Here is a 19451-nt window from a genome sequence, read left to right on the forward strand (position 1 = left end):
CTTATGGTACAGGTGATAACTCCTCCTCCACCACCTCCTCATCGCTTTCATAGGATTTGTTTTTGAGAAAGCTTCTTATATTCAAAGCCCTAGTTTTGCCTTACTGGATTAGTTAGCTATCTACCATCAGATACCAACAAGCCCTGAACAAGGTAAACCTAAAATACAGGCTACTTGTGATTTTGATCAGTGATATATTATTTTCAAGGGCTTTAATGCCTGAATGACAGATGAATAGATCCCAGGCTATTTTTTGAGACCTGGGAATATTAAACATTAGGTGGTGCAACCTTGGATGCTCATACATAACACAACTGATCTAATCTATCCTAGTTGGACAAACTTTTTCTAACAACCATATTTTCAGAAAAAGCTCCAAACTGTTCCGAGTCATGCACTTTAATTTAACTCATCTTTGAACAAGATACATTGTTTTAACTCTATGATACCCTTTCCATTTTTCAGAGAAAGTCATCCATGAAGGGCCAGTGGTTAATGACACATTAAGATCTTTCAGTGTACAATGTAAAGACTAGCAAGGGCTGTACATTAGCAGAAGTTCTCAGAATTAAAGACCCCTCACTGTTTGTTAGAAGCAGTTTAAAGCCAATTACAACTTGTAAACATGTAGTTCAAATTACATCAATCATAACAGCATCATACTTTAACTACAGTGTTCCTCTTCATCTGCTAATTCAATACAACAGGTATCAAATAAATGTAGCAAACCTTTACAAAGTGCAAATACTGAAGTTAATCTTTTTTTATTCAAGCCCAAATATCACTCCAAAATGTGACCAAAACACACTTCAGCAGCCAGTGCTTGTAATGTTATGAACCATTTATCAATAAATACTGTTAGATTTTGTATTTTCTATCAATGCAATCATATCAATCTGTGTATTTAATGTATTTGCTGCAACTGATATGTAACCTAGCAATAAAGAAACTGTAGTTATTTTTTTTATATAAATATAAGATATAGCAATACCTTTTTAGATATATCTATTTGTGCCTAATGTATCAAAAAAGTACTTGCTCATCTTTAGTACATTTGATACATTAACCCACATGTAAATCTTTCAGACTCCACCTTGAAGAGATCTTTTGATATTCTGGATAATTTTACCTCTTCCTGACCCTGAATGGGATGTAAATGAAATTGACTCTGAGGGTAAAATCACTCTTTGTCTGAGCTGCACCTAAAGCAAGATGACAAAAGCAGACACTGCTCCCAATTCATTAGTGAATTTGATGGTTCACTTCTCACGTGAGACTGGAGGACATGATTGTTCAGGCTTAAATCACTACGGATCTGACTGGGATCACAGCTGTGAGGCCTTAACACAGTGGAGTCCAGTTGGCAGCTGATAGTGTATTGTGGGCATTTCACAGAATAACATACACCAGTGACCTGTTGTGGACATTATCCCAGTTCTCCGTGCTGCCCGCTGCCCTCCTCTGCTGTGGGGAAGCATCCTGCGAGCTCATTGGTCAGTGTGTGCTTCTGTCCTTTCCAGAGAAAGTGTGTAGGCTGTCCTGATTGGCCACCTTCATGCTCATAAACAAAGAACGGGCTGAGCTCGATGGCCAGAGCCGACCGGACCAGGCCAACCCCTCCTGAACCCTCTGAGCAGGGGTGATAAACTCGCCCGCTGACAGGATGCATGAACAGCGCTTCCGGGCGGAACGGGTCGGAGAGCTTTTCCGCACCGCCGCAGTACGACAGCAGTTCTTGCTCTCCCACGATTCCCTGCGGCCCTGTGGGGCTCTGCAGCAGGTGGGTGAACACCACAGGTCGGTCATCGCAGCGCACAAAGTTTCTCTCCCTGCCACACAGAGATAGGAAGGGGAAGTCCTCCTCATAACGCCCGCTCTGATTGAAACGCAGCCGATTAAAGAAGAAGACCAGGAACTGTTTGTCTGGTGAGAAAGAAACAGATGACACAGAACCACTGAGCAATAAAACAGCAGAATGAAATATTTGGTTCAGGTGCACAAAACACTGAAAGTTTTAGCAGTGGCATTACAATAAAAGCCTGTTTTCAGTAGTAGTAATACTTTGTAATTAAAAGAAAACCTAAAATATTATATAATATATAATAATATAAAATGTTGCTGTGACTATTGTTGCTGAGGTTGTGTTGGTGTTGTTGTTGTTGCTGGTGCAGCAATTTCCCTGAGGTTTCCACCAAAGGGATCAATAAAGTTCTATTCTATTCTACATATTGAAATATTACAATTCTACAGGTACTATATTTAGTTTTTTGCAACCATAACCTAGTAAGGTCATATTATATCTAATGTTGTACTATAAATGATCATATCAGTGCAATAAACTAACAGAATTCTATTATGAAATTAACTAATAACTACAAGTACATCCAACATAATCTCATCGTCATCCCGGAGGCCACCACAGGTCTCAGAAATCAAGTTCATTCAAAAGACAGTTTTCATGCCACTAGCTGACCAAGGCACACAACAGACCTCAAAGTGTTAACAGAAGTTGAGGTTCAATTAGTTGCTTCCAGCTGTTAGAAGGAGTTTTTTTTTCTCTGAGTTTACCACAGCAGGATCCATGTGAACGTCTGCAAAGCAGAAAGTTGCATGTTTTTCTGTGCAACACAACACAGCACTAACTTTGCTAAATAAATCATGTGACATGAAGCCAGAATTCATCAAGATCTAACACAGTATGTGACACTGTGTACATTTGTTCACCTCAGACTAGTGAACTTTTACACAGAGTCAGAGTTTATCAGCTGCAGATAAATCATTAGTCACATAGCTGAATCCTAAACCTTATTACAGCTGAATATCATTTTACCGTGAAAGTTTGATCTGCTTGCTAAAGTCAAAATAGGCTTCTGGTTTTTGTGTGCCATGCTAAGATTTTCAGAGGGCCCCATCCAGCCAGCCCTATGACTAACTTCTACACACATCACTAGTAGTCAGGTAGACTAAACATCATTAATGAAGAACCTTCTGTGTTGTGTGTTTTCATGTTTACCTTTAAAGCAGGTGACAAAGTTTTTCACTTTAGTGTCATCGAGGAAAAGCTGCAAGTAGAGCACAGTCAGCATAGTGTCAGGCCAACAGAAGGATCTAGGTCATATTTTGAAGGGTTGGTTGTGTGTCAGTTTAAATTCTCACCTGTCCCTGATGGTCGATATAGTAGAAGTATTCCCGGATGCGTGGTTCAGGGCTCTGGCCCTGGACGTATGTAGCGGTGCTTCTGAAGGCGGTGAAGCCGACAGGCAGGCAGCGCAGAGCGGTCAGAGCTCTGCAGCTGAGAGCCGCCGTCCGGAGGAACAACATGACCGCGGAGGGTAAAATGTGTTCCAGATTAAACAAGGAGCCACAGAGGACGGTGTGTCCAAATGACAACCACAGGAGTTCTGTTTGTTAGAAGATGTTACACAACTCCGTCTGTGTCCTCATGTTATTGTTTACTGTTGCAGAGACCCGGAAGAGTTTGACCGGTGCACCATCGTCATGTGTTACCTGCTGCCCCCTGCTGGACTTTAAACATACACGTGTTTCACACAGTAATACTTCGATGTACAATAATTTGAGATAGTCAGAATTTAAGACAGTGCAAGTCCCCCCCCCCCCCAAAAAAAACAAATTTAAAAATTAAAAATTAAAAAATAAAATGAAATAAAAAATTCATCAAAGCAATAATACATTTGAAAAAATAATAAATAGTGTACCTCTACGGTTATGAACAAATATGTACATGCACTTGTAAAGTGCAGCAGATGTAGTCGATTGTAATCACTCAAAAGTTCAAGCCATTAGAAAATGTCATTAACACAACTATCTACATCACCAAAACTGATAATTCAAGTTGCTGTGTGTATATTTTTGATCATGCAGTAGTTGTCATATGTCCAAGAGATGTGTAAAAAAAATATTATAGAACTAAAATGCACAATTGTTTTTTGTGACAAAGACATTTAAATCATTCCATTAAAGACATTTAAGAGCTGTAGGAGTCATTGGAGAGTCAATACTACCATGATATACATGGTCTTTACAAGTGTGTATAAACTTTTGTTTGGTGTCCTTATTTTTTAAATAATATATTAAACATATTTAAATTCTAGAGAAAAATCTAACTTTAGTACAGCTTACAATCCATGAAAACAGCATGAAAAATATAAAATTAAACAGACATAAATATAGAATTGAATTAGGTTCTTGTTTCCATCTTTGTAATTGTTCTTTTTGTTGTTAACAAGCCTTGTGTCATTATTAACAATCAATCGATCTTTAATACCTTTTATGTATGAATGTCTACTCTTGATTACAATGAGTTGTGTACATGCTGTCTGTCCCTCCAGCTTAAAGCCTTTAAGAAATTATAAGAAAAATACACTATATCTATTCAGAAACTCCCCAAAAGCATTTCAGACTTGGTTAAGTAAGTGGACATCCATCCATTATCCATTATCTTAATGCTCAGTAGGGTCGCAGTGGGGCTGGAGTCTATCCAAGCTGGGGACACCCTGGACTGGTTGCCAGTCTAACTCATTAAACAAAGTGTTTAATGTTTAAACATGCCTTAATTTGCATACATTTCTAGACCAGAAATTTGAACATTGAATAAACCACCTTCAAAATGTTTTGTTTAATTTTGTAGACATATTAGAGTTAAAGGTTTCAACAGACAGGAGGGAAAATACTGTCAATATTAAAAAAAAAAAAACAAAAAAAAAAACAACCACTTAGTCTTGTTTTTAGGAATAATAAAATCTCCCGAGCTGATTACTTACTTCAAGGTGATTATCTTTTATCCATTTCAATCCATTATCTATACACCGCTTAATCCTCACTAGGGTCGTAGGGGGCTGGAGTCTATCCCAGCCGACTTAGGGCGAAGTCAGGAGACACCCTGGACAGGTCGCCAGTCTATCACAGGGCCACACTTAGACAACCAAGCACACTCACATTCACACCTACGGACAATTTAGAATCACCAATAAACTTCAACATGTTTTTGGACTGTGTGGGAGGAAGCCGGAGAACCCGGAGAGAACCCACGCTGCACGGGGAGAACATGCAAACTCCACGCAGAAAGACTCCGGTGCCCCCACCGGGACGCAAACCAGCAACCTTCTAGCTGCGAGGTAACAGTCCTACCAACTGTGCCACCTTGCAGCCCAATTATCTTTTATATTGCAAATTTTCTAACATGTCATGCTGCAATATGGAAATTAGATATTAGCACTACAAATATGCAAAAATTTGCATAAATGTCACATAGACAATATGTGGTGAAATATATGCCTAAATTAGTATTTTGGATGTTTCCTTTCCACTAAAAGAAAGCCACCGGTTTGCGTCCTGGTGAGGAAACCATGGTCCTTCTGCATGGAATTTGCACGTTCTCCCTGTGAATCTGGTTGTCTGTCTGTAAGTGTAGCCCTGGAATAGACTGGCGACCTGTCCAGAGTGTCCCTTGCCTTCACGCTAAGGGATAGGTTCCAGCCCCCACCCACGACCCTAGTGAGGATTAAGCGGTGTATAGATAATGGATGGATGGATGTAGTCTCTCATCTTAAACAAGGTCCCTGTGCCTGTCTGGAAAATACTGTATGTTGTAGGTCAAACGTCAACTGCCTATTATTTTAATGAGCAATCAATTTGCTGAATATCTGCTGAATAAATTGTTTAATCATTTTGTCCATATAATTTTGAGAATAGTGGAGGAAATACCTGTAATTTTGTAAGATTGCTTGTTTGAGTTGACTGAAAGAGCAAAACCCACAGATATTCAGTGTTAATTTAGATATGACAGAGAAAACTATGAAATCCTCACATTGCAGAAGTTAAAGCTGCAGATCACTCATGGCTAAAATGTTCAATCAACAAATAAAAGTCTGCTGATCAAATAGCTGATTACTGTAATAGCTGTTGCAGCTCTAGTTTGTAGTTGTGGTGTACCAGGCCTCTTCAGCAAGACTGAAGAAAATGGTAAATATGTATTCATGAGACATAAACAGTGTGAGAGCAGTCAACACATTGTAGGCGACAACTTCTGTGACAGTTCATTCCAAGCAAAGATATACTGTTGAGTGAACACAAAAAGGCTCTTCAGGGAGCTTCATGTAAATCTCTGTCCTCATAAAAGAAGCACATCAACAACATGCCTGCAGAGACACTGCAGCTCGTGTTAAAAGGCCAACACCCCCTAAAAAACAGAGTGCAAACAGAGGCTTCTTTGGCTTCACAGAGGGGACTGACATGGACAAAGCGGCTGATTCAGACAGGCTGCTAATGACTTGAACTCTCTCCAGATTTCTCTCTGTAGTGTCTCCCTACACTACAGAGAGGCTACAGCTGTGGCCAGAGGACAGCTCGGCTGCCTACCTGCGGCTCTCTCCTCCCCTCCGCCTCCTTTTCCGGGTAGGGTGGAGTCCTTTCTACCTGGACTCTGACAACACACGAGAGAATGATTTACTGATTCACTAATGACATTGTAGTCGGACTAAACAGCGTTTTCATCGACCTCACAGTAAGTTTAACTTTGATAACGGTGGTTAATCAATTGTTTTAGCTGATTTGCTAACGTACCTATTAAGCTAACCACCTGTTCTTGTGGTTTTGGCTGCTTTTCAAGCTACAGACCTGCTCCTCTGCTACTTGACGCCAAGTGTGGAAAGTTTCCTCATTGTGATACGTTTGTGTTTGGTTAATATAGTTATTTGTTCATTAGAACGCGGTATTTGAAGAGGATTATGCTTTACGTTTACGTTACTAAATATTGTGACGTAACTTCCGTCAACTTCAGGTTTTTATACGTCAAGGATCTGTTAAATGCTAAGACAATATACCTATAATGCGTTTAGCAGAAGCGCCATTCCTTCTTATAATGTCTCGGACAGTTTTTTGTTTTTTTTCAATCACGGTCGAAGGTCGTTTTGTGTTAAAAGGTGTTACTTGTGTCAGCAGGTATGAGCCATCCGCCCCGTTCAAACCGGGGACACCGGGAGAGAAACGGAGACCACCGGCAGCCCCGCGATGACCGGCGCTCATCTCCTGACAGGTGCTCGGTCTTCTGCAGTAGCTTTATTCTAAACCGTATTCAAAGTACATCTGTGACTTTCCTGCGCAAAGGATGAATTACGAACTGGGTCAATGTGCCCCAGAAGCTCCGTACATGTTGGTCCACATGTACACAACATGTTTATTCGCTCATTTGTTTTATTCAGCTACCATAGTTTTCCCAGACCAGCCATCGAAACCCCCAAAACTATGTGGAGATTTATATTTCAAAACTAGAAGAGGCTTATATTTGACAAACTGGTACCAGACAGTTCCTGGGATTTTTTTGCTTTTTATAAAAATCCTGAAACAATTAGTTATTAAAATAAAAATTTACTGTCCAGCAGCTAATTAACTAGAGGTGGGTTTTTACAATGCAAGGATCTGGTGGTTCTGTTAGGTCCACTTAGAGGAAGTCAATACAAAATTGTTCCCAGTGATCATCTTCATGTGATCAGGAAACATGTTTATCGTAGTGGCCTCTTCGACACTGACAGCCTCCATCCATGTGGCATAAGGGCTCACTGAATGTTTGGATGATTGCAGGGTTTAAATCAGAATTTGTGAAGGCGAGTCATGTCACAGATGGAAGACAGTAGAAATAGGAACTATTTCTAGGAAGTAGTTGCAGTAAAAACTACATATTGAGTTCAGTGAATTGAGTAGCAGTTGTTTTTTTTTTAGAAGAGATGTTCTTCCGAATTTTACAAGTGCAATTTCTTAAGCTAAAAAACTGAACTCCTTTCACCTCTACTTTTTAACCATCAACTGTAACTGCTTTGTTTCCAAGGATTTCACTGTAGAAACATCACATATATGAATAACGACTCAGCTGGTTGCTTTTAGATAACATTTAGGTTAATTAGAAGACATTGTTGGTGTCTGTCATGTTACCATAGAGCGGGGGCTCGTAAGGGCCTACCAACAAATTTCACAGTGCCCCTCACAAGATGAATCCAGCCAAGACTACCGTATTATTTTAAGGTGTTTGTACCAAAGCTTGGCTACAAACCAGGCAGAGCAACCCCTTGTAATACTTGATGTGGGAATGGATGACCAGACCATTTACCATTTACACTGGGGACAGAGAAGATGGCTTGAGAGAGCCGACCTTTTTTTTTCTCACTATTTGACAATAAATCAGACTAAACTTTTCCTGCTTTAGGTCAGTTAGAATTACCAAAATTATTTCTATTTGCTAAATGTCAGAATAATGAGAGGGAGAGAGAGAATTTTTTGAGAGAATGTTTTATTACTTTCTTTAAAGTCAGAAGTTTACATACATTTCCTTAGCATTGCCTTTAAACTGTATGACTTGGGTCAAACATTTTGGGTTTCCTTCCACAAGCTTCTCACAATAGTTTGATAGAATTCTGGTCCATTTCTCCTGACAGAACTGGTGGAACTGAGTCAGGTTTGTAAGCTGCCTTGCTTCACACATCTTTTCAGCTCTGCCCACAAATTTTCTACAGGATTGAGATCAGGGTTTTGTGATGGCCACTCCACAACATTGACTCTGTTGTCCTGAAGCCTCTTTGTAACTAATCTGGCGGTGTGCTTAGGGTCATTGTCCATTTGGAAGACCCATTTGCGCCCAGGTTTTAACTTCCTGCCTGATGTCTTGAGATGTTGCATCAATATTTCCACATAATCTTCTTTCCTCGTGATGTCATCTAAGTACACCAGTCCCTCCTGCAAAAATTAAGGTCATTGTCCCTGTGGGCAAACTGTAATCTGGCTTTATGTTTCTTTTGGAGTAATGTCTTCCTCCTCTCTGAGTAGCCTTTCAGCCCATGTCGGTAGAGGATTCGTTTCACTGTGGATAATGACACTCTCTTACCAGCTTCAGCAGCATCTTCACAAGGTCTTTTGCTTTTGTTCTGGGGTTGATGCGCACATTTCGCATCAAAACACTTCATCTCTGGGACACAGAACCTGTCTCCTTCCTGAGCAGTATGATGGCTGGACATTCCCATGGTGTTTGTACTTGCATAGAATTAATTGAACAGATGAACGTGGAACCTTCAGGCATCTGGAAATTGTACCCAGGATGAACCAGACTTGTGGAGGTCCACAATTGTCTTCCCGATATCTTGGCTGATTTGTTTAGATTTTCCATGCTGTCACAAAAGGAAACAGTGTGTTTGAGATGTGCTTTAAAATACATCCACAGGTGTGCCTCCAGTTAACTCAAATGTTGTCAATTAACCTATCAGAAGCTTCCAAAGCTGTGACATCATCATCTGGGCTTTCCCCAAATAGTCTGAAGGCATAGTGATCTTAGTGTATGTAAACTTCTGACTTTGAAGAAAGTAGCAAAACATTCTCTAAAATATTGACTCTCTCATTATTCTGGAGTTTAGCAAATATAAATAATTTTGGTAATCCTAACTGATCTATAACAAGAAAGGTTTAGTCTGATTTAATGTCAGACAGTGAAAACAAAAGGTTATATGTCTTTTTATACAGTGTATGTGAACTTCTGGTTTCAACTGTACCTTTATCAACCAAAAGGAGAAGTTCAGTTGCCTTCTACTGAAGCACTTAGGATTACCATGATCTGAATTACTGAAAAGCTGCACAGATCTATTTATTTGATTTGAATGGGTTTACAATACTTTAATAGCATTTGAAGTCACTGAAATGACAAATGGGCTTTACCATTTCATTTTAGGGAATTCCTGTCATATTGTGCTCAAAATAAAAACAAGCAGTACCAAGTATCCACATTTATGTCTAAAATATTGTGGAACACAACCTAAAAGAATATGTGCTTGACAATTTTCTTTATCATCTTATGTTTTTCTGTTGCAGGTCCTCCTCCCGACCTCCATACTATCCTGAGGAAGCCGACTACCCTCCCAAGCATGTGCGGGAGGTCCCTCGGGTGGAGCACCATGAATCCAAATGCACCAATGTATGCTCCAGGAGAGGTACGTCAGGATCACAGTGGAAGTATCTGGGTTAAATAAAATGAAAGCTCTTCTAATAGAAGCTGCTGTGTCACAGGGCGGACTTTGGTTTCAGTGTAGTTCATTCCTTCCTCCTTGTATGAATACTGGACCAACCGGTTTTCTGCTGTTTACTGCCTCTGTTCTCAAAGTTTAGGCAGAGTAACACCATCCACTGGAGGGGGAGGGAGTCGAAAACGTGATACCTGAGTGTATCAGCCTAATGATATGTCATAAGAGTTGATTCTGCTAAGAGTGTTAATAAAGCCACATCTGATGTAGCACTGAAGTGGGAAGCCAGTGGAGAGGAATTTCACAATAACTTTAATAAACAATGAATCATTTATTAAGGAAAATAAACCACATATTATAGATTAAACAATTACTCTGTTCAACAATTGCAGGACTCCAGACAGTTTTTTTCCATTACCAACTTTCTCACTAGGTTTCACTCTGTTTCTGCAGTGCCCTCAAACAAGTGTGCAACCACAATTTTGTTTAAAAAGAGCCAAATCAAGCGCTCTAATGTCGCTTTATTGAAGTTGAAACCAAGTTATTTTGTCTACATGGGCTATTTTATACAAGCGCAGTGCAGTGCAACTAAACGTCAGTATTGTAATCCATTATGTATATTCATTTGTGGGAAGCCAAAATCACTGATTAATAATCAATTAGTTTGTCAGCCCAAGCCCAACAAGCCATTGTGTTTAAATGTAGTACCTTTTCTTCTTTACTTGATCAGTTAATATCTCCCTGCAGACTGTGATGTCATTATCAGGTGTGTCAGTTTCAGGACCTCTCCCTCTCCATCAGCCTCCTCTTCTCTCTCCCCCCATTTAGTTTTTGAAAAAAAAAAAAATCAGCTTTAGAACAGTTCATCTTTTGACCATTGTCAGGCAGGGAGAGACTGACTGAGTGAGTAAGCAAGTCAAATTTTCAACCACTATGGCTAAACCAGGAGCAACACATTATGTTTTAACTCACACTCGAGAAATAGTCTCATTTGCAACAATTTTGGTTGCAGTCTGGAATCTGAAGTGGAAAGATAATCATTGTTGCCACCTGGCAAATATTCACACCGGGTTAAAAAAAAGTGATGAAGCAAAACTTTGTGTAATTGTGTTTAGATTATTTACAAGATTTATCAGGATTGAAAATAATCATTGATTTCCTGTTTTATGTGCTGACAAGGCATCGTGCTGATCTGCGCTGTGCTGACCAACGCCCTGGTTCTGATCTGTGTGGTCGCAGCTCAGATGGTCACATCAGGCCTGTCCTCAGCTGCCGGGCTGGGCGGCTTCAACATCAACTCCCAGTTCAACCTTCAGGGCACTGAGCTGCAGCAGGTACGAGAACTGGACATGCAGTATAGCCAGATGAGGGCGCCTGGCATCTACGGCGGTGTCTCCTTCAGCCTCACCTTTGGGGTCTTGTCGCTGTTGTTTGTGGTTGCCGGAACCAAACCTCCACACCTGATGTCACGGAAGCTCCTATTTGGAGCACTGGTGTTTCAGGCGGTGGGCGCAGTGGTCTATGTGGTGGCTGTTGGCCTCTACCTGCACTTCGTGATCAGGGTCAACTCCACTGATGTGTGTAAGCAGCGGGAGAGGATCTATGCACGTAACGGCTACACCTGGATGAACTGCGATGTGAGTGGGGCGGATGCAGCAGTGGCTCTGTTTGGGCTCATCACTGCCATCCTGTACACCGCTGGCACCGTGCTCACAGTCCAGACCATCCGACGAGTGAAACACTATCTGCAGGAGCGGAAACGTAGAGAGGCTGAGAGACAGCAGGCTCGACCCCGCAATCAGAGAGCCCCACTGCGGGCTGACACCACCGCTGTGTGAGCGACTCATGGGCAGGGACATCGGCAGCCTTAGCTCGCTGCGTTTGTGTCAGACTTTGGTTTTCTGATGTAAAGCTGGTTTACTTTTTACAGATTACCTATGCAAGGCTGACTTGCTCTGAAGCAGGCTCAGTTCAGAGAATCGGGTCAAAATGTGACAGACTACTGACCAGACAAGTCATGAGAAAACTTAATTCCTGCATTGCCCTCTTGACATGGACACCAATACTGTTTTTACAATTAAGGGACATGTGTTTTTGTGCTACATAGCCACTGAGAGGCCAGATGAATATTTTTGTCCGTGCTACGTCCCAAAATCGGAAGCTCAGACTCCCACGAGTGGTTGCTAATATAAAGATTAAAACCTGTGGAGGCTTCTTAACAAAGTTCTCTGCACTGTTTCCTAATTCCCTGTAGCTGTGATCATGACTAAAGCTGTGACACATTTTTAAAGCTATTCATCCTCTGAAGAAAGAAGATCTAATGCAGAGAGTCTGGTTTTGTGGTGCTGTCTCTGCTGATACTAACTCAGTAGGACCTCTCAAGAGCAACCACAGCTGCATTAGACATCTGTAGCCCACATGATACCCACAGCTTCAGTCCCAGCCGTGTACAGCTGTAGACAGAGTGGCTGCAAACTGGCAGAGCAGGATCTTTTTCCAATAATTGGGGAAATGCAATAAATATTGCAAGGTAATGCAAAAGTTTCCTATGGTTCAGTACCAAGATTATTATGTCAAATATAGCAGAAACATTTTTGCACAAGTGTTTGTCTGCACTGGGATAAAAACAGGACCTCTATTACTGTTTAACACTATAATTAGTGATGACTTTAGCTGCCTATTATTCAGCCCTGACAGTGTCGCTGTAGCAACTCAGGGTTTCATGTGGCTGTGAATATTAATGTTTTACACTCATCGGTGAGATGAAGAGTGGAAATAAAAAGCAGACGCACAGCTGCTGTTTATCACAAAGACAAATCCACACACTATTAATCAGCTCATGAAATTAGAAATGCAATGTAATGTTTTGGCCTTTTATCTTTTATACCAATAACGTCTATACTTTGACCTCACTAAGACAGTTTTTATGTGTTATAAATTCCAGTCATGTGTTATCTTGTTTGTCCCTTTTTGTTCCTGCAGTAACCCCACATATGCCAAAGTAAACATGAGTGGAGTTAACTGAACCAGTGCATGAGCTCTGATACTGGCCATCCAGGATCTTCAGTCTTAGCTTTAATGAAGGACTGGAACTGTATGTTTGTTGGTTGAGACGGAGTTATGTAAATGTTTTTTATGGGTTATTAATGAATGTTTTTGTATCAAAGTTTGACTTAATATTGCAAAGTTTTATCTACTCAAATTAAATGTAATTCAATTTAAAGACTGTTGTTTATTTACAACTGCAGCCAGCAGGGGGAGTCAGGACACCACACAGCTCCTGTCCTGCTGATGTGGTGGCCCTCTGTCTTCTCTGAAGTGGCTTCCTGCCAGCCATGACATCACCACTGTCACACAATGGACCACACATACACAAAGGACACAGCAGTGATGTAACTGTTCAGTCAAGACTTAATTACAAACAAAAGAAATTCTCCAGAGTGATGTAATTACCCGACTTCTAAACTTACCATTTCAGATAACAAAGCAGTGATTGTACCACAGCAGCACAAACAACGCGACAGGGCAAGTTTGTGGCTTGTTGTTGCACCGTTAAGCTTGTACATTTTGCTTTTTAAGATCGTACAGGGGCCACTTCCTGGAAATTGACAAACACGTTGTGTGATGCTTTTTTGATTTCTTGTTACGAGGTTTGACATGTCTAAGGTTTCTGCTGTAGACTTAATGCAGTTTAAAAGAGAAAATGGCAGAAACTAGTGATTTCAGTTTTATATGTTCATATGACAGTATTATCAGCTAAATCTGGAGCTCAAGTTGTTATCTGATTGACAGAAAATTAATAGGATAACCAGTATTCTCTTGTCCCAGTTTGTCAACTGCAATGAGTTGTGGTTTTTCTTTCGTAAATTTGACAGGAAACTTTACATTTGAGTGTTTAAAGCTAAGATCTTTTTCTTTGGTAGAAAAAGATCATGAAAATAATTAATTTTAGTTCTAGATGAATGTGATGATTAAATGATTTGGTGCATAAAGTGTGACAAAATAAAATAAAATGCACAGAAACCTTTCCTAAATCTGGATTTCTCCACTCTCCAAATTGCTCATTTCATCTGACCAACAGTCCATATTTCCAGAAAGATTCAGTTTGTTTATATGAAATTGACGAAGCAGTAAAGACTAAAGAAGATGAGATCACGAAACAGCTGGTATCTTTTCTTGTAAAAGGACGTCTAATTTTGAACAAATTAATTTTCTGTCCTTCTATCAACTAATTATTTAATCTCTAGAAATACACAACTTCAGTTTTAGAAGTATTTGGAAAAAAAAAAAAGGTATTATCCTACATACTTTTATAATAGGTATCGTTGTTTTCTATAATGTTTTATTGCTTTGAGCACATTTTCACCATGCTTGGCAAGAGCAGAAATTTCAGAAGCAGAAATCTCAAATTCTTGTGGCTTAATACCAAAACTGTCTCCCTGGCTACTTATCACGAGGTTTGTATATTTTTGTAATTATTGTGATCCTCCACCCCTCCTCAATAAGTCCAAGTCAACATGTTGTGGTTATCTGAAAACTTTAATTTATTATATAGCAAAAGTAGCTCTCTTGTGCGGTTTGCCATTGCCAAGAAGTCTGTAACACTGTTCTGAGAACATTCATTGAGCTGGTAATAACTGTGATCCCTCCTTATTAGCATTTCCTCACCACTGCAGCACCACTCTGGACTCCACACACCCCGAAAACACAAACCTGGAATATCAGCCTTCAGAAATAATCATCTTTTCTCTCAGAGAACATTAGTACGCTTCAGTGACTAGGTCACTTTAAAGTATTAAACTCCTAGGAGTTAGTTAAACAGTTTTACTAACTCCAACAACTGTAAGGCCATCAGCCACGACCAACAGGGGAAATTTCTGCTATAACACAAAAACAGAGTGGTCCGAATCTCTAAGTACCATTGAACATAGAATTAATCTCAAAAGTCTAATAAAAAGCAGTCAAAGTGCTTCTTCAAATTAAAGATATGGTAAAATCAATTACATGTGAAGAATTAACATAAATTGTTATAAAAATTGCATTGCGTTTCAAGGGGCGTCAGGTTAACAGTAGAAAATAAATCAAATAACAAAAAAATATAAGAAAACAGTCTGTGGTCCATAAGCACATTCAGAATACTCTGAGATTTTGGAGCGAACTTAATGCCAAGCAGATTCTATAGTTCTTCATCCCTGAAACTCACTACATCTGAGATCACGGATGAAGGAGACTGACGCCAGCTGTTGTGGTGGGTGGGTGGGAAGCATTCAGAGGGGCGTGACAAAATAGTCTGCAGGTTTCTGGTAGCTGTGCTGGTTGTGTGTCTGCATCTGCTCTTGCTGCTGCTGGATGATCTGCCGGACTTCCTCCTCCAGCTCTGGCGGGATGATGAGCTGGTCGTCGGGGTCCGGCTGGGCGGGAGCATTGAAGTAGCCTCCCTGCTTCCTGACAGGGGCATCCGCTGCCTCCTCGATGAGGTCCTGGTTCCTGCCTTGGCAGGCCACAGAACCGTTAGCTCGGGCTCTACGACCCAGAGTCCCCATTCGAGCGTCTCCACTGAGGCAAGGGGAGGAAGGAGGGACGGGGGAAGAGGAAGGGGAGGTGAAGGCAGGAGGTAAAGGCTCATTACGCAACGTGGCGGGAAGAGGGTTGTTTGTGCTTATATTATGAGTGTGAGTGCAGTCGTGGCGGTGCAGACAGTGGACGTCAGCCTCCACTTCCACACGGCTGCCATTGGAAAAGACACCAGCGATGGGCTCCTCATCTTCGCTGTCAAGCCCGTTGTCAGACAGAGCTCCAGAAAACTGTCTTTGGAAGCCTCCACCCCCACAGGTGGGTCTCCGCACACCAGCTCTACCCGGGGGGTTCAGGTGGGAGGCGAGGGGCTCGGTCTGAGGAGGTGGCTCCTCTGAGGACGCTGTGGATCCCACCTCGCTGCTCATTTCAGAAGTGCTGAACTCGCTGCTCAGCTCGCTTACAGTTCCTGAGGACGCAGGCGGCAGTGGTATACCACCATCACCACTCGCTGAGTAAGGATGTGTGCTAGGGTGAGCGCCGGGGCCGGGGCTGGGTGGGGGAGGCGGCGGTTCGCAGAAACAGCAGCAGTCTTCGGTGATACTCAGCTGCACGACGACAGCGCTGAGGCTGTCGGAGCAGCCGTAGCTCTGAGCCAGAGTCACCAGCTTCTTAGCAGCAGCCAGAGCATCTGGTAAGTTCCTGACTGCTTCGACTGCCTCGCTGGGAGACAACATGTCCCACAATCCCCGGCTGCCCAGGACAAAAAACTCGTCCTGCGGGGTGAGCGCCACTGTAGAGATGTGGGGGCAGGGAGTCACAGATGGGCAGAGGAAGGAGTAACCCATAATTCTGGTGGAGTCGGTTACACCACTGACTTTATTATCCTATAGTGGAGGAGAAAAAAAAGCTCAGTTATGCTTTTTTTTTTTTTGACAAAACTTGATGTTAATGTTGAAGTTTGTTATCAGTTAGGACAGCGGAAACAGAATCCAGCAACTATGTTAGCATCAAACTATTAAACAGATTATAATTGACTGGTTTCACATTCTAAATAGTTAAGATTCCTAATTTTTTGCTGTTTTATAGAATTTCATTTTAGCTATTTTAGGCTTCATATTGTTGGTCTTACAAAATGAAAATACTGAAGATATCAATGTGAGACTGGGATATTTGAGTTTAACTTTGCACTTGTATATAAAAATGATTGATGCCACTTGCAGCCCTAGTCTATTTAACAATCACTGACAATATCAGTTTATTTTAAATTGCTTTTTCAATTCTAGTTCAGAAATTCTAAAAATCAGTGTACCGTGTCTTCAAATTGATTACTTTGTCTGACCAACAGTCCAAAATCCAAAGATATTGAGTTTACAAAGCATTTTTGCTAAATTAGAATTCACCTTTATTCAAAATATTAATTTACTTCAGCAAATCTATTAATCGAGTCATAGTTTCATGTCGCACAAGTAACATGACTTAGCAGTCTGTTGTTACCTCAGTAATGATAGCGTTATGCTGTCGAACCCTCTGGTACTCTGGCTCCTCTTTGACAGTGTGGATGGTGGAGAGTTGCATAGCTTTGCCGTCTCGACACAGAACGGCCTGACACCTTCCAACATTGGCTGCCTTCAGAGTGAAGCAGCTGCCGTGTTCACCGGGAGCCACTGGGTCGTGTCTGATGTGACATAACGCTGCTGAACCGCCCATCCTCTGACCGGCTGTGCCCAGTTTCCTGCAGGAAGCGAAACACAGAAATTGTGCATTCACAAAAGTGTTTATGATCACAGACCCTTCAGTGATCTGAGGCTGTTTCCTTCTGAATCAGGCATATTTTTTAACCCTTTGAACCCCCAATCGTTTCTGGGTACTTGTCACTGTGATATAAAGTCCAGCACTTCTTGGGAAACAGCACAACCATGGATAGAAGTATAGAACTCTTAAAAATGTCCTTTGTGCAGCATAACAAAATAATAAGGCTATAAATCACACAAAAAATAAACAATGAAAAATGATTATATCTGAATATTTACTTTACAAAAAGTGAAAAAACCTGGAATGAACAAGAACAATATTTTGACGTGACTGTCACCACTGAGTAACTTGGAGTCATGGTTGCACCAAGAACCCCAGAACTATTACAGAATATGTTGCAAACTGTTTATTTTTGCCAACTGTTAAATGAGACATGTAGAATATAAAATATTGAAATATGCAATATCACAATCTCAAGCTTATATTTGTTTGGCTCTCTGACAGAATGGCATGTTACACCTAAGTGCAACTATTTGTGGCTTCTTTCTGTTTTAACAGTGTATATAATAAATGGTGCCATTTTGGCAATTTTGGCAATTTTTAAAAAGTTAACATGGCTTTTAAAACCACTGGGAGGGTTTTAGAGAGTTATGGTGTGTGTTTACCTTTGCATGGTGAGGAAAGTGTTGGTCATGTAGTCTTCCTGCCTCTGACCCCTGTGAAGCTCCTCTGCTAGCACGTCTCCCATTGTGCACTGCAGCAGGTAAGGTACTTCAACGTTCCTGTCTCCGTCAAAAACTCCGTACAGAGCTTCACGAATCCCGCAGAAGCTGTCGAGGGCCAGCGCAGCCACACACAGCCTAAAAATGAGATCCACAAGTTAGCAACTTAGAATAAAAACAGTGCAGCAACACAAATTAGACTGCCTACATTGGCAATAACACATCTTAATGCTTCTGCAGTTGACCCAGAAAACAGCAAAACAAAAAAACACAAAAAAAAACAGCTAACACTTTATTGTTATAGGTCAGCCTCTGATCAGAATTCTGCTGTCGAGGCTAAAAAACAGCAATTATCATGCCTTTACATTTTTACTTAAATACAATAAATGTGTTTCTTTTTTACATATTTAAAAATACATATTTTTTACTATACTAAGTAAAAAATGCCAGTGACCACATAGATAGAAAATGAAAGCAAGAGGAAAAGACTGACTTGTTTTTGACTCCAGAGGCCTCTGTGTAGCCGTGACTCCAGACTGCAGGGGCCCCATGACTCTCATTCACACATGGAGCTGAGGGAGAAGGATCCACCCTGAAACATCGGATATTACTGCAAAAAAATGCAGGAAAAAAGAGGCAAGAAGGTCAGACAGTCAGTTTTGCATTTGAAAGTTTCCGCTGTGTTTATGCTTGAGGGCCATACTTGAGGAGTTCCAAGCTCTTGTGGTCGAGGTTGAGTCGAGGGTTTCCTGTGAGGTCGAGCTCCTGAAGTTTCGGAGGAAGCACCTCTGGCAGAGTCACCTCAGTCAGCTCATTGCAGCTCAGATCAACACACTGAGGAAGATACAGAGCAAGAGTTGAGAATCTCTGTGTGCCTCACAATTCTATTCAAATGCTGTGTTTGGAACAGCTTCAGTTTTTGATTTGACTCCCTTTCTTACTGTTTGACCACATTCACAATAGCACAATCAAGGATATAATAATACTGATATATTTCCATCCATCTGACATACTAAAGTAGCAACAACTGCATTCTTTTTTTTCTGCAAATCTGTATGTTAAATAATCTTTTCATGATTTTTCCGCAACTGCTTCCCCTTTCCTTCTCTATTTCTCCAAAATGCATCCATATCTTGTATCTGGATATCCTTCTATTTCTTCTCTCTAACATTGCAGTCATTGTTCCTCCTCCAAAAAAGGAGATCTCTAAGGAGTTGCTGAATCATTCAAGAGAGAATCACAATCAATCTACGAATCAAGTACATTTCCCACCCACAGCTCTCACATGCACTCATACATATTGGGCTTAGAGAAAGCCAGAGTTTAGAGAGTTACTAAGAGATTACAAAGGATTTTCTGATTTGGCGTCATAAAGAACACATAGGCAGAGGCAGGGGCAGAGATGAGAAAGAGACAGAGGGAACGGACTACAATGATGCTGATT

General features: G+C 41.0%; 3 protein-coding genes across 4 annotated transcripts in view; 1 reads left to right on the forward strand and 2 right to left on the reverse strand.

The window, feature by feature from the left end:
* Nucleotides 1–383: 383 nt before the first annotated feature.
* cunh8orf82 (chromosome unknown C8orf82 homolog) lies at nucleotides 384–3467 on the reverse strand. Its single transcript, XM_008284064.1, has 3 exons — nucleotides 3157–3467; nucleotides 3014–3062; nucleotides 384–1923 (listed from the first exon to the last, which is right to left on the reverse strand). The coding sequence occupies exons 1-3, from the start codon at nucleotides 3319–3321 to the stop codon at nucleotides 1427–1429; spliced, it is 711 nt and encodes a 236-aa protein (XP_008282286.1). The 5' UTR covers nucleotides 3322–3467; the 3' UTR covers nucleotides 384–1426.
* A 2989-nt stretch (nucleotides 3468–6456) lies between these two features.
* On the forward strand, nucleotides 6457–14043 carry LOC103358915 (MARVEL domain-containing protein 3). The gene is made up of 4 exons (XM_008284066.1): nucleotides 6457–6523; nucleotides 6961–7054; nucleotides 9868–9986; nucleotides 11196–14043. Exons 2-4 carry the CDS (start codon nucleotides 6963–6965, stop codon nucleotides 11852–11854), a joined length of 870 nt encoding a protein of 289 aa, XP_008282288.1. The 5' UTR covers nucleotides 6457–6523; nucleotides 6961–6962; the 3' UTR covers nucleotides 11855–14043.
* Nucleotides 14044–14536: 493 nt separating this feature from the next.
* LOC103358917 (PH domain leucine-rich repeat-containing protein phosphatase 1-like) overlaps nucleotides 14537–19451 on the reverse strand; it is a 28899-nt gene continuing 23984 nt past the window's right edge. For both annotated transcript variants that reach the window (XM_008284069.1, XM_008284068.1), the window contains 5 exons: nucleotides 18711–18841; nucleotides 18501–18617; nucleotides 17951–18145; nucleotides 17028–17265; nucleotides 14537–16417 (listed from right to left, as the gene is read on the reverse strand). In XM_008284069.1, coding sequence (XP_008282291.1) covers nucleotides 15284–16417; nucleotides 17028–17265; nucleotides 17951–18145; nucleotides 18501–18617; nucleotides 18711–18841 — 1815 coding nt within the window. In that variant the 3' untranslated portion in view covers nucleotides 14537–15283. The remainder of the gene's footprint in view (nucleotides 16418–17027; nucleotides 17266–17950; nucleotides 18146–18500; nucleotides 18618–18710; nucleotides 18842–19451) is intronic.

Source organism: Stegastes partitus, unplaced genomic scaffold (genome assembly GCF_000690725.1).
Source record: "Stegastes partitus isolate 25-593 unplaced genomic scaffold, Stegastes_partitus-1.0.2 Scaffold342, whole genome shotgun sequence".
NCBI classification, from domain to species: domain Eukaryota; kingdom Metazoa; phylum Chordata; class Actinopteri; family Pomacentridae; genus Stegastes; species Stegastes partitus.